The 12725-nt window shown below is 39.1% G+C and overlaps 2 protein-coding genes across 2 annotated transcripts; one reads left to right on the forward strand and one right to left on the reverse strand.

Moving 5' to 3' along the window:
* Positions 1–478: 478 nt before the first annotated feature.
* Positions 479–8172, reverse strand: DPM1 (dolichyl-phosphate mannosyltransferase subunit 1, catalytic). The gene is made up of 9 exons (XM_054391791.1): positions 8065–8172; positions 7112–7211; positions 6081–6114; positions 4535–4611; positions 4377–4402; positions 3320–3415; positions 2738–2806; positions 2337–2451; positions 479–756 (listed from the first exon to the last, which is right to left on the reverse strand). Exons 1-9 carry the CDS (start codon positions 8169–8171, stop codon positions 652–654), a joined length of 729 nt encoding a protein of 242 aa, XP_054247766.1. The 5' UTR covers position 8172; the 3' UTR covers positions 479–651.
* Positions 8173–8314: 142 nt separating this feature from the next.
* On the forward strand, positions 8315–9727 carry MOCS3 (molybdenum cofactor synthesis 3). Its single transcript, XM_054391790.1, has one exon. The coding sequence runs from the start codon at positions 8315–8317 to the stop codon at positions 9725–9727; it is 1413 nt and encodes a 470-aa protein (XP_054247765.1).
* The last annotated feature ends 2998 nt before the right edge of the window (positions 9728–12725 follow it).

The raw sequence follows: 12725 nt of genomic DNA on the forward strand, positions 1-12725 counted from the left end.
CTAAAGAAAATAGGAAAAGGGAAGAATCTGCTTCTAGACTAACACCAAATACAGATTTATTCCACACATACAGCTCTCTTCCTTATCCAAAGAATATTCCTTCTTTCCAGTCTAGGAGCAATTTCACACCAAGAACAAAGCACTGTACACCTCCATATTTCCTCTTAAGTTACACCAGCTACTATCAATTCTCTAGAAACTCTTCTGTGAGTCTGCTTCAAGATATGTATGGCTAGGTGCTGAGAAAAGAAAGGGAACTAATTTGCATGCATTTAAAATACATGCAAACTACAGAAACAAAGATAGGATTTTGCAGTTATGTAATTTTTTTAAATGTCCTTACTTGTCTTTATTTCAAAATCATCTTTAGCTTCTGCTGAACGATTTATTTCTAATGCAAACAATCATTTAGCTTTGTGTTCTTTATTAAAGACTTCCTTATTTTTTTACAAAAATAGAATCAAGAATTAGTCTTTATTAGTTTTTAGTTTAGCATACAGTCCATTGAAAGGAGAATTTTTGGATACAACATATTTATTTATTATGGTTTAATTGTTAGTTTATAGCAACTGTTCTATACAAATTACCAAGCTTAAAAGCACACTGATACCAGAAAAGTGTTTTCTAAAAAACTTAATTCAGGATAGATTATCATGTTGTAGCAAACAAGGTCAAGAGTCCCTTTAAGAAGGAGACTATTTCATTGCCTCCCAGTTTAGATTCTCCATAGACACGGTCCACAAATGAAATAGGAACCTGTTGAAACAAGCAAAACTATCTTTAAGGTTCAAAACCTAAATGATCAGGAATTCTATAAACAAAAGAATGACCTTTGAACTACAGCAATTATTAGACATGGGAAGAAGACAAACACCAGATTGCCTTCCTTTGTGTCAGTTCTTCTTACCTGTGGCTTTAAAGTTGCCTCTTAGCTGAGAAACATGACACTATTTGGGTTTATGACCTTTAAAGATCATCCAAAGACATTACTCAGTGGCTGGATGATACAATAGTCAGAACAAAATAGTTAAAACGTACTAAAATCCTGTGGGTTAACTAAATTCAGTACCTTTGAGTCAATGCCTCAGGAAGGCAAGATCTCCCACTACCATGAAGCAGCATTCTGCTCAGCCTCACAACTAGCCAGAAGATAACATCTGAATATGGCAGTTAGTGCATATTTTACAAGCAATACCTGTCTTTATCAGTCTTTGACTACTTCATAGATTATTTACAGAATTAATGGACATTTAAAACATTAATTTTGGTTTCCTCAAAGTGATCATACTGCCCAGATTAATTCACTACTCATAGTATGTTAGGAACATGCAGCTTTTGAGCAATTTGCCCAGGACAGAACATTCTGCCAACACTGTATTAGAATATTCGATAATTTCCATACATGTTTGTATGCAAAATAAACACTTCAGGGGCTAAAGCATTTGCAAAAGTCATTAAAAAATTGGCTTAGTGTTCTGCTGTCAGTTGCCACCAGAAATCATCTGGCAAGTGGAACAGAGAAAACACTACACCCTTGCATATGTGCCGGAACTGAGGATTTCTCCCAATTCTCGCAGATCAGTTCACGGTAGAAGAGAATCCAGGGCAAGAAGACTGTAAGAAGATACCTACAAAGGCATGCAGATAGACTCAACAATGACTCTGGCGTTCTTACTAGGGTCCCTTTGATGATCCCAGTAAGCATCCAGGCAACTACAAACAGCTGATCTACAGGGCATGGATGGAAATCTCTTCATGTATAGCCAGATCGGGATGTCAGAAGTGACATCTCCTGACTGCAGAGACAATTCCAGTGAACCACCCTTTAAAGACACCAGCAAGAGCAGTTCAATGAAATAGAAAAGGAACTCATAAAAGGCAGCAACACAGAATCTAACAACATTTCTATGACTTTAGACAGCACATTCAAAGAGTTTAGAAGCACTGATAGCTGGGAAGTTGGAATATAAGGCAATAAATGACAAAAAAAAGAACAAATCTGAAATAGAATCACATCGGTGGAGAAAAAACGATTTCAGTATATTTTAACTTCTTTCCCTCCTTTGAAGAGTCTTGTAAAATTGTATGCAGCTAAAGAAATGGCAATAGAAAAGGGAAGGATCTGCAAAGCCAATTAGCCAAGGGAGTAAGTGTAACTCCAGATGTGATATTCACTGGGAAAAGTTGGAAAAATAGAGTTCCAGACGTGTAATTTCTTTTATCAAGTTTGTAGTCTTGCTTCTCCTTGGAAATGCACAAAATTTCCTATGCTCCCAGTAATCTGTATCTACAATTAAATGGAATCACAATATTACTTAACAGAACTTTTACCATACCTCTCCAATAGTAAAGCCTAACTGTCTAGCCCGAACAATCATCTCCATCTGGAAGACGTATCCTTTAGAAACACATTTTTCCATTAGTTTCTGCAAGACTTCCTTTCTGTATAACCTGTAAACAATTACAGAAAAAAATGAAACCTGAAGCACAATTTCTGAACTTTGGAAACCAAGACATGGTATAGGAATCTTAACTCACTCATCTCATCAGTATTTGAAAAAAATAAAAACAAACCAACTTCAACAAAATCATAGGAGCAACAGTTCTTGCAGTCTAGTCTATGATTTCTTAAACCCTTTCCAAACAGTCCACAGAAAAAGTCTGTTCTTACTCCAGTTCCTTGTTCAGCAGTTTCTTAATTTCAAATAATTTCATTAATTGCAAAACACAGCCATACCTGAAACTTCCTGTTAAGTCTGATGCACCTGGTCTCAGCAAAACCTGAGTTAGAAAATTGGCACCACGACTGTGGAAGAAAACACAAGTGTCAAAATTGTTCAGGACACAATTCAGAAAGGGCAAGCAGAATTTCCAGAAAATAAGTAAATATCATCCTACTAGCAAAAACCCCAACCCTTCTATTTATGAAATTATTATATTTCTAATAAGTTTTCACTGCTAGATTTGACTAATAAATGATAGAATCATAGAATGTTTTGTTTTTCAAATGTAAATGATTAGTAGATTATTGAACTTTTCTATGAAGGAGAACATGATTTTTCTAAATTAAGTTTACAATCTAGGTCTTTATGGTAGAACTGGCAGAACATCTACACATTAATACAATACAAAACAAAAATCTGTCAACAGTCAAACCAATGTTTTTCTTCTAACATTCAGTGTAAGTGGAGAATAAAATTGATTGCAGGACAAATATGAGACCTGACTAAAGATTCAGTTCACCTCACACTAATCAAGTACTTGGAATTATTCTCTATAAATAACAAATTCATCTGTAAATATCTCAAAAAATACTAACCTGATTAATTTTCTTTTCAAATCCCAGCCATATACTCCTCCATTTCCTTTATACCTTGTTCCAGATACAATATCAAAATTGCCTTCTTTTTGCTTTCTATAAACAATTGGTTTTACCAGAAAAACAGGAAGAACATTTGTATGAAGACAGCACAAATTTCACAATAAGAATAATCACTCTAAGTACAAAACCTGTATTTTATAAACCTCCAAATAAGTAGAGAGGCAAGCAACAGTTATGGTGGTTATTAGCATTACGCAGTTAAAAACATGTTTTGTTCTTTTATAAAGAGCATTTCCAGAGAATCTTATGATTATCTTTTACCAATTACACCATAGAATTTCAGGGACTACTTCATAAATAATTTAGAAAGACCAGCTTATTCATTTTAAAGTCTTTGTAGCATAAAAGAGAGGATTATTTTAAATACAGATTTAAATATTTAAATGACACAAACCCATATAAGGGGGTGGGGGGGGGTGGGGGTGGGAGGAAAACAAAACAAGAAGTCTGGACCTATCTGTCCATACTGCACCTGTCTGCTGCAGAACCTTACCTAAAACTACAGCCTCCAGTACTCCTAAGCTAGGAAGTTGAGAATTAGAGTGCTACCCTCAGCCCACAATGTAATGCCTGTTGGCTATTTCTCACAAACTGAATGTGACAGGGAGATAAGAGGTAGGAAAGTAAGCCAGGACAAGGTCCTCTGGTCGGTATCCCTACACCACATGTGATGAAATTATTTGAATTAGGTGGTGACATTTATAAATACTTTTCAAAGCTTAACAACCATTACAAGGAAAGGAAGTACTTAGAGAGCCCCACATGCTCTCTGTTACTTTAAACTTGAGTACTTTTGTTCCAGGTAGGAACTAATTATTTTAATGGACGATTTTAGGACAAATCTAATGAGGTCCAATCACTTTTATTTGAATTCTTGCATTGCTAACCTTCTTACTACAGCTAGACAGCTATACAAGAATATAAAGCTTTCAAATATTGCTATGCAACAGTAAGTCTTCAGAAGTCATTCTCTTATACTACAATTGGAACTTACCTGATAAACTCTGGAATAAATTTTGGCTGAAATGGAAGGAAAAGAGATTAGAAAAAAGGGGTAGGGGTAAAAAAAACCAACAAAACCAACAAGCAACACAACAAACTTAATGAAAATTTAATTAGATTAAAACCACAGTACGTAAAATACAGACTTACATGGTGAGAAAGGTCAGCATCCATAATAACAATAAAATTCCCAGTGGCATGCTTCATTCCATGAATATAAGCAGTGCCTGATGGAAACAGCGCAGAAATAATTTCCTTGTTTTAACATATGCAATTGTTGAGGCACAGTATTCACTGATTTCCTAAAACCTCTAAGTTATTTTAGAAAAGGATCAACTAAACACTTCTAAAAATGTATTTTTAAACAATGTGTCAGTAGTCAAACATTAAAATTATTTTCCCTCAACCCTACAATTTCAGTGCTAGGTTTTATAAATACAAACATTGGCAAACCTTACTGCACTAGAAATGCTGAGAGAAATAGGACTTGGTGAGTGGGACTATCTGAAATTGTATTTCCAGAAGGGCCATTGGCTCTGTGAGCCACAGAAAACTGGAAATAGGACACAGACAGCAAAATAATCACTGATAGCTAAAAAACTTGCTTTCTAGATGCAGGATTTACTATTAGTAGTATACAGACTTTGCTTTGTTCTCCTTGGTACCATGAATTATATTCTGATGCCAAATCCAGAGATAGTATTATTTTTCTTATTTCAGATTTCTTTGCATGTTATTTGTCCTGTATGAACTGGTGTAACTATCTTAGTGCAAGCTGGAACAAGTCTTCATCTTAACGTTTTCCTCAACAGTGCAATTTCTAACCAAAGTCACATTGTTCAAAGACAGTGCTGCTTCCACAGGCAGTATGGCAGCACAGCAGAATATATGGCACATGCTCCTCACTGATCCAAATTGCTAGAGTCTTGCCATTATCAGGAACAGATAAAACTGGAAAAAAAAAAACCACGCTCAGCTTATATCCTTGGCAGGCACTCTCATAGGAAACTGAACTGGTTAATGAACAACTCTGTATTTCCTTTCTTGTCCATGTTGTTTATAAAGTCACACAGTAGGAGCATCACAGATTTGTCTATTGTACAAAATTCAGAAATATGGTAAATGAAAAATTTAAATTTGGTCAGGTTTAAGCCATAATTAGACTGGGCAAATTAGAACAGATGATGGAAAGGCAAAAAACAGAGTTATGCAAAGCTTTTGCAGTTTCTTAGATAAATGAGGGATATAGAAAAACGTACAGAAAGATGAATTTCAATAGACAATTCAGTATCAAAATTAGAGTTCTATTTTTGTTGACAGGACTGGAGAACTCAGTACACAAGACATTCCAAAATGTCTTAGCAGCACATGGAGTTGGAAGTTGCCAAGACATTTAGCAAGAAATCAAACCAGGTATTGCATTTTATCATTTTCTCCATTACTTTTATAACAGAGGAGGGATAAGGATACAATATGAATCTTAACAGCTGGAAATAGGTCTAGTTTATTTTAGGATAGTTTCCGTAGCACAAATTTTAATGTCAATTATGACTTCCTAAGATATCTGCTTTTTTCTTAATTAAATAATGACAAACTTGATTAACATAGCCTAGGCTTCACTGTGATTTTTCCCTGAAACTTTATATATTATAATCAAAGAATATATTGGATTTTATTTATTTTGATAAGGACTTACCAAGGCCCAACTTTCTTGCTCTGGGTCTTAGAAGCTGCAGGATATATTAAAATAAACATATATTACTTGAAGTACTAATTTTAGTGACATCTTAAAATTGCTATTTTCAAGGTATAAAAACAATTTTAAATGTATTAGTTGACTCCTGAGCACAAATCAGAACAATGGTTTTGCTCAGGAAACCAAGAAAAGAATTTCAGATTAAAAAATAAATTAAAAAAAAATTCAGGAAAAAAACTTTGGCCTAATGTAAGATCCCAGCTGATTTACCCTTCTCCAGTAATGTCAGCGTGAGCTGATGGTGGTGCCTCTGTCAAATTCTTCTATTCAAGTGTGCTTGTCTCAGAGATTAAACTTCAAAATTAAATTTTTAAGCAGTGAGGAGAGGCTGGCTAACGATCTTAAACTGCTGTATTATTCATTACACAGTAATTGATTAAGAAAGAGCCTGATGCAGCTTACAGCACAAAACTCTTGAAAAACAGAGTGATGAGGTTGTACTGTTCTGTGAAAAAGTTCTTACTGCCAAAAAAAGGGTCTTCAATGACTCATAAAGACTAAATAAATGACAGTATCTTTAATATAGTCTGTATAACCATCAATTAGATACAAAAGTTCTGTTATCAAGGAATGTAACTAGGTAGATTAAAAATAAATCACAAGACCAGACTAACTTTCATCTCTCCAATTTCCCTATTACTACAGCCACTTAAAATGAAACTAAAGTTTATCCAAACCTCATCTCTCCCTCAGGCACGCATGAAGTACACCAACAACCACTATTCATTACTCAATAGTGCAAAGTATTGGAAACGTGCCAATATTCATAAACCATTTTGCTTATTAGTTCTTAATGCTGCTAACTGCACAACTACTGCAATTTTACATCTGTGTAAAGTGGTGTGCAACAGTTAAATAACTTGTTCAAGGATGTGAAGAAAGTGCAAAATCCAGGGACTCCATTCCAGTTCTATAAGGACTTCCAAGTATTTTCCAATATAATAAAAATTAAAAAAATACAGAATACTCACTATTTTATCTGATCCATAGATCTTTTCCAATTGTTCAGCAATTTCCTGTGTCCCATCGGGGCTTCCATCATCTATGATGATAATTTCATAATTGTTTCCACTGAAATCAGAAATATTTTAAAATGAACAAACAGAAAACCCAATTTTAGTACCTATGTCATTTTGAAAAGCCTGAAATTGAAGAACAGAATACAAAGTGATTTTCTGGCCACTAGAGATTTGAGCTATAGTTACTGTTATATCGCTCAGACTACGCTCGTTGCAACGAAACAGGACTCAATGTCACTATTTCAAGTCTCAAGCTACAATTGCTTCTTAGCACAATGCAGCAATATAAACCTCACCATTATGCCAGCGTTCCTGCAGCATTCTAGCCTTGTAACTATGAAAGATGAAACACTAAAATTGCCTTTGTGCCCTCACCTGGCAGGGCTTTTTATAGGAGCCGGTGCAGAACGGATCAGAGCACATGTCAGACCTGATTAGGGTCACTGTTTCCCTAACTAAAATCGAGAAGAGCTGTGCTCTCTGCTGCAGGATAGATACCTTCCAGCACTAGTGAAAAGTGTTACAAATTACATACTATGGATAACACGATTACCTTAAATTATGATGTCACTTTGTAAGCTTTACGGACGTGTATTCCCTGGCTCAGCTGTGCAGAACTCCACTCTATCAAACCGAGGGCATTTAACCGCCACTGAGCCAGTTCCTCACCAGCTGCGCCCGAGGGGGCACTTTGGGTGCTACAGCAGCTTTTCCCGGCAGGTCTGAGAACTGCCTCCTCTCGCAAAGAGGCCGCCAGCTCCCTCTCTTCCACAGAGCGGCGGCCCGCAGCTGGCCCGGGCGGAGGAACGGAGCTCAGCTCCAACCCACGCAGGGACGCTGGGGCGCTTAACCCCCACACTGCCTCAAGCCCAGGCCGCGACACCCCAACCCGCCGCAGCCGATACCTCTCCTGGAAGGTGCGCGCCAGAAGCCATACAACGAGGGGCAAGTTCTCTCGCTCATTGTAGGTGGGCAGCAGCACCGAGAACTTGTCGGAGCTGCCGGCCGCCATGTCGGCGCGGTTACGCACCCGGAACCGGCGGGGGCGCGCCGTAGCCAATCAGTGCCCGCGGCGCCGCCGGAAGCGCCCGAGCACTGGGGGCGGGCAGCCGGAAGCGGAAGCAGCGTAGTGTTCCGCGTGCGCTTTGCGTAGCCATGGCGGGTGGTGCGGAGGCGGCATGGTTGACTGCTGAGATTTGCCAGCGGGAGCAGGAGCTGCGCGGCTTACGTGAGCGGCTGGCCGCCGTCCTGGTGGAGGGTGCTGTGGAAGATGGTGGGGCCACTGTGGCCCCTGAGGAGTGTGCCGCAGCCTTTCCCGGCGAGCTCCCCCCTCTTCCCGCCCAGGCCTCTCTGAGCCCCGCCGACATTCTGCGATACAGCCGTCAGCTGGTGCTGCCTGAACTGGGCGTGCGGGGACAGCTGCTTTTGGCTCGTTCTTCCGTGCTCGTGGTGGGCTGCGGCGGCCTGGGGTGCCCACTGGCCCAGTACCTGGCTGCCGCCGGTGTTGGCCGCCTGGGTCTGGTGGATCACGACGTGGTGGAGATGAGCAACCTGCACCGGCAGGTGCTGCACGGGGAGGCTCGTCGAGGGCTCCCCAAGGCCATATCTGCCGCGGCAGCTCTGCGGCTGCTGAACTCCACCGTACAGTACGTGCCCTACTGCGGTGCCCTGAGCCCTGATACTGCCCTAGAGCTGGTGCGGCAGTACGATGTCATCGCCGACTGCTCCGACAACGTCCCCACCAGGTACTTGGTAAATGACGCCTGTGTACTGGCCGGGAAACCCTTGGTGTCCGGCAGTGCTCTTCGGCTGGAGGGGCAGCTAGTTGTGTACAACTACCAGGGAGGGCCCTGCTACAGGTGTCTCTTCCCCAAGCCCCCTCCACCAGAGACAGTGACTAACTGTGCAGATGGGGGAGTGCTGGGTGTTGTGCCAGGCATCATGGGGTGCATGCAGGCCTTGGAAGTGCTGAAGATTGCTTCAGGAATAGGTTCCTCCTTCAATCAGTTCATGCTGATGTTTGATGCTCTTGAAGGGAGATTTCGCAACATCAAGTTACGATCAAAGAAACCAGACTGTGCTGTTTGTGGTGACAATCCATCTGTCACCTGCCTTCAGGATTATGAAGCATTCTGTGGTTCTTCTGCAACAGACAAGTGTAGAACTTTACATCTGCTGTCCAGTAAAGACAGGATATCTGTAGAGGAATACAAAAAACTGTTGGATGAGCACGTTCCTCATGTATTGTTAGATGTTCGTCCTCAGGTGGAAGTGGATATCTGTCGCCTGGTACATGCCATCCACATTCCTTTGAGTAAATTAGAAGAAAAAGATGAAGAATACCTGCAGTATTTGGAAAGAATAATTTGTGAAGAAAAGCAGAGAACTAATGGCCAGACATCTTTTCCTGTGTATGTTGTTTGCAAATTAGGAAATGACTCTCAGAAGGCTGTAAGGATTCTGCAGGAATTACCTGTCAAAGAATTTGGTTCTGTGTTAGCTAAGGATATTAAAGGGGGGCTCATGGCTTGGGCCACTAAAATTGACCCATCATTTCCTCAGTATTAGATTTAAATGGTGTAAAAACTTTCATAGTAAATTCCATATAGTTTCGTCCTCTCTGTAATGACAATATTGTGTGGATAACAGGAGGTAAACATAACTTGATGGACATGAATCAATGATCTCCAGAAGTCCCTTCCAACCCCTAGCATTCTATGATATGTTGCCTTTTTTTATGGTAATCTTCATATTTTGTTTTGTTGTTTTTTTTTTTTTTTCAAAAAACATGGTTTTGTAGATATTTTTATAAAATGTGAAATTCTCCATGGAAATGGAAAGAAATGGTTCTTGGTTATTATTTTATTAGTCTAAAATGAGAATGCCTAGTGAATTGTGCATGTGATGATTGAGAATGACCCCTAATTACCCTGGATATTGATAATGCACTGGAGTCAAGGGTTGGAAGTTTTTACTCATTCTGTTTAACTGCTTAACAAACAGAAACAGTGATTAAAAAAAAAAACCAACTCCTAATCTCTAGCTGGTCAGTAGCACTTAAACCAAGGCAGTGCTGACAAGACTGTTTTGGTCAATAGTTTGTAGCTCTTTATAAAGGTATTGTGTATTCATGGGTGAGATGTGCTCACTGCAGATGACAGCACCTGCAGCAAGGATGTACTCTTAAGGACTCTGAGGGCCAACCAGTGTTGGCTGGCAAAAACATATATTCTCCAACTAGTATGGAGAAACTGAGGTTAAAGGTTAACAAGACCTGAATTTGAGTGCAGAAATTTTGTAAAACATACAGAAAATGCTTTTGTAAGGGCTTAGGAGATTCCAGAGTTTGAGACATGAAAAGGTGTGAGAGAAAAAAAATAGATACATGGTGTTTTTTTCTGCAAGCACAGAGACATAATTGATAAGTTTTCTGGTAGTTGCATATTCCCCATTGTGCTGCATTGTTCTGTTAACTGGCATAAAGAGCTGTGCAGATCTAGAAAGTTCTCATAGAATAAATGAAAAGAGAAATAAAAAGCTTCTTGACAGAGAGCTACCTGAGTCCTCATCACTTAAGCATAGTAATTATCTTATTATTATTAATTAAGGTGTGGATTTCCTTTCTGAGGAAGAAAAGAACACCTGTCATGACTAATCTTAATGTTCTACAAGGGGGGGGGAGACTATTACCATTATAATTAATAGTCAAAAAGGCATATTTTAGTAAAATAAATTTGAGAAAACATCCACACCCCCTACTTTATTACAACATGCCATGAGTTCTAGCAGTAATAATCTTAGTCTCTTGTGAAGCAGACAGTTCATGAATTTATAGAGAGTCATGTCTTGCAATTTAGAGGACAAATGAAGGCCATGACTTAAGTAAGCATTAGTGCTTCATGGTGTGTAGTGAGAATCATCACCCTGGACCTTTTAAAACAGTTTGTGGAGGCTTGGGTCAGTCAGATCATCTGGCCTTTGGTGGGATTCAGCTTTTGGGCATTAGGAACCAGAGGGTCCCATTTGAAATGCCTGACCTACGTTTACATTTTATTTTACCTTGATGTCAAGATACTGAAACAAGATGTAACCTTGCAGGAGTTCTCTTAATACCCAGTCAACTTCCTCCTGAGTGCTTTTCAGTCATTCAGAGCAAGGTGAACCTGTGGACTTGGGGAGAAGGAGAAGACTTTGATTCTAAATCTGAGGGCTGCTTCCAGTGGATAGAAATCACATGTAAAGTATTTTCCCTTATTGCAACATTTTGCAGCAGATATATGCAAATCCTGTGAAAGAAAAAGGAGGTGACATTAAAGCCAGTGGTGTTTGGTGAAGGATTTTTTGAGGGCAATGTATAATTGCATTTCGTGTAGCACGTTTTCAAACAGGAAACCTGACTGTGAGTTTTTCCACAGTATACAAAAGGATTAACACCTCAAGGATCTGGAGAACAGTGGAAAAACACTGATAAGGATAAATGTAAATGGACCAAAACCATAGAATGGTATCAGAAATAGCCAAAAAAGTAAATGCACCAAGTCAGGCTGAGGAGACAAACTTTCAATGACATCTATTAATATGGCTTTTTTGAAAGGCCATTCTTGGCAATCTGAGGTCCAAAGGTGTTGTGGGAGTACAGCATCTAGAATGCAAGCTGTTGTTTTGCATAAAGAGAATTCTCTGCAAAACTTACAGGCTATAGAATATAGAGATGGTTATTCTGGAAAGAACTAGTGGCTCAGTTCTGACCTCAAGGGATATGCAAAATACAGGTTTCTTGGGAAAGAAAGAAAAAAAACCAACGTTCTCTTCCTTGACTTAGGAGAGCAATGAAATTCTCACCAAATACAAGAACATCTGCCAGGCATCTTGGATAAAGATAAGGTCTGTAGTGCTTGTCAAAATGTTATTCTTTACATGCTGGGACTTTTATTTGAAGTTTAATCTCTTCCCCTCTCCCTCCCCCAACCCTCCAGCTTGCTGTAGTGATACACAGTTTTCCTGTAAATGTAGCCCTCAAACAGTGCTGGACTCTTTGGAGACAGGCTGAAAATTCAAGGATCGTAGAATCTCAACCTAGCCAAAACCATTCTTGTTGAAAATTTTTTATCTTTTGTTTTGACTATTTCTTGAACTCTATAAAATGTGGAGTGGTTTCTGTATTCACCAGGAAGTTAAATAGCAGAAATCTGCTTAAACATTGTAAGAGAAGCAATAAAACTGTATTGTTCTGTATTGCTGCCAAAGTGCTGTCTAAATACTGGTGTTTGTTGGCACTCTGAATGAAGACACGCAGCTTTATTCAAGGAGTTTATAGTGCAGTTGGTCTAAGATATGTTGTCACAAAGGATAAGGTCATCGTAGTGTTTTTCTCTCATCCTTTGCTCTTGATGTCGTGAGGTTTCTTTTTGCTTGTTTGGCTCTGTTCTCTTTTAAATTTGTTACTAGAATTTGGCACAGAAACTAAAAAGGAGAGAACTTCCTGTTAGAGGGTTAGGATAAGAGAAAGTACTGCAACATTTATTCTGAATCACTGCATTGTAATGTTTCCCCATGTGGGTCTATG

The sequence above is a fragment of the Indicator indicator genome, chromosome 24, assembly GCF_027791375.1.
Source record: "Indicator indicator isolate 239-I01 chromosome 24, UM_Iind_1.1, whole genome shotgun sequence".
NCBI classification, from domain to species: domain Eukaryota; kingdom Metazoa; phylum Chordata; class Aves; order Piciformes; family Indicatoridae; genus Indicator; species Indicator indicator.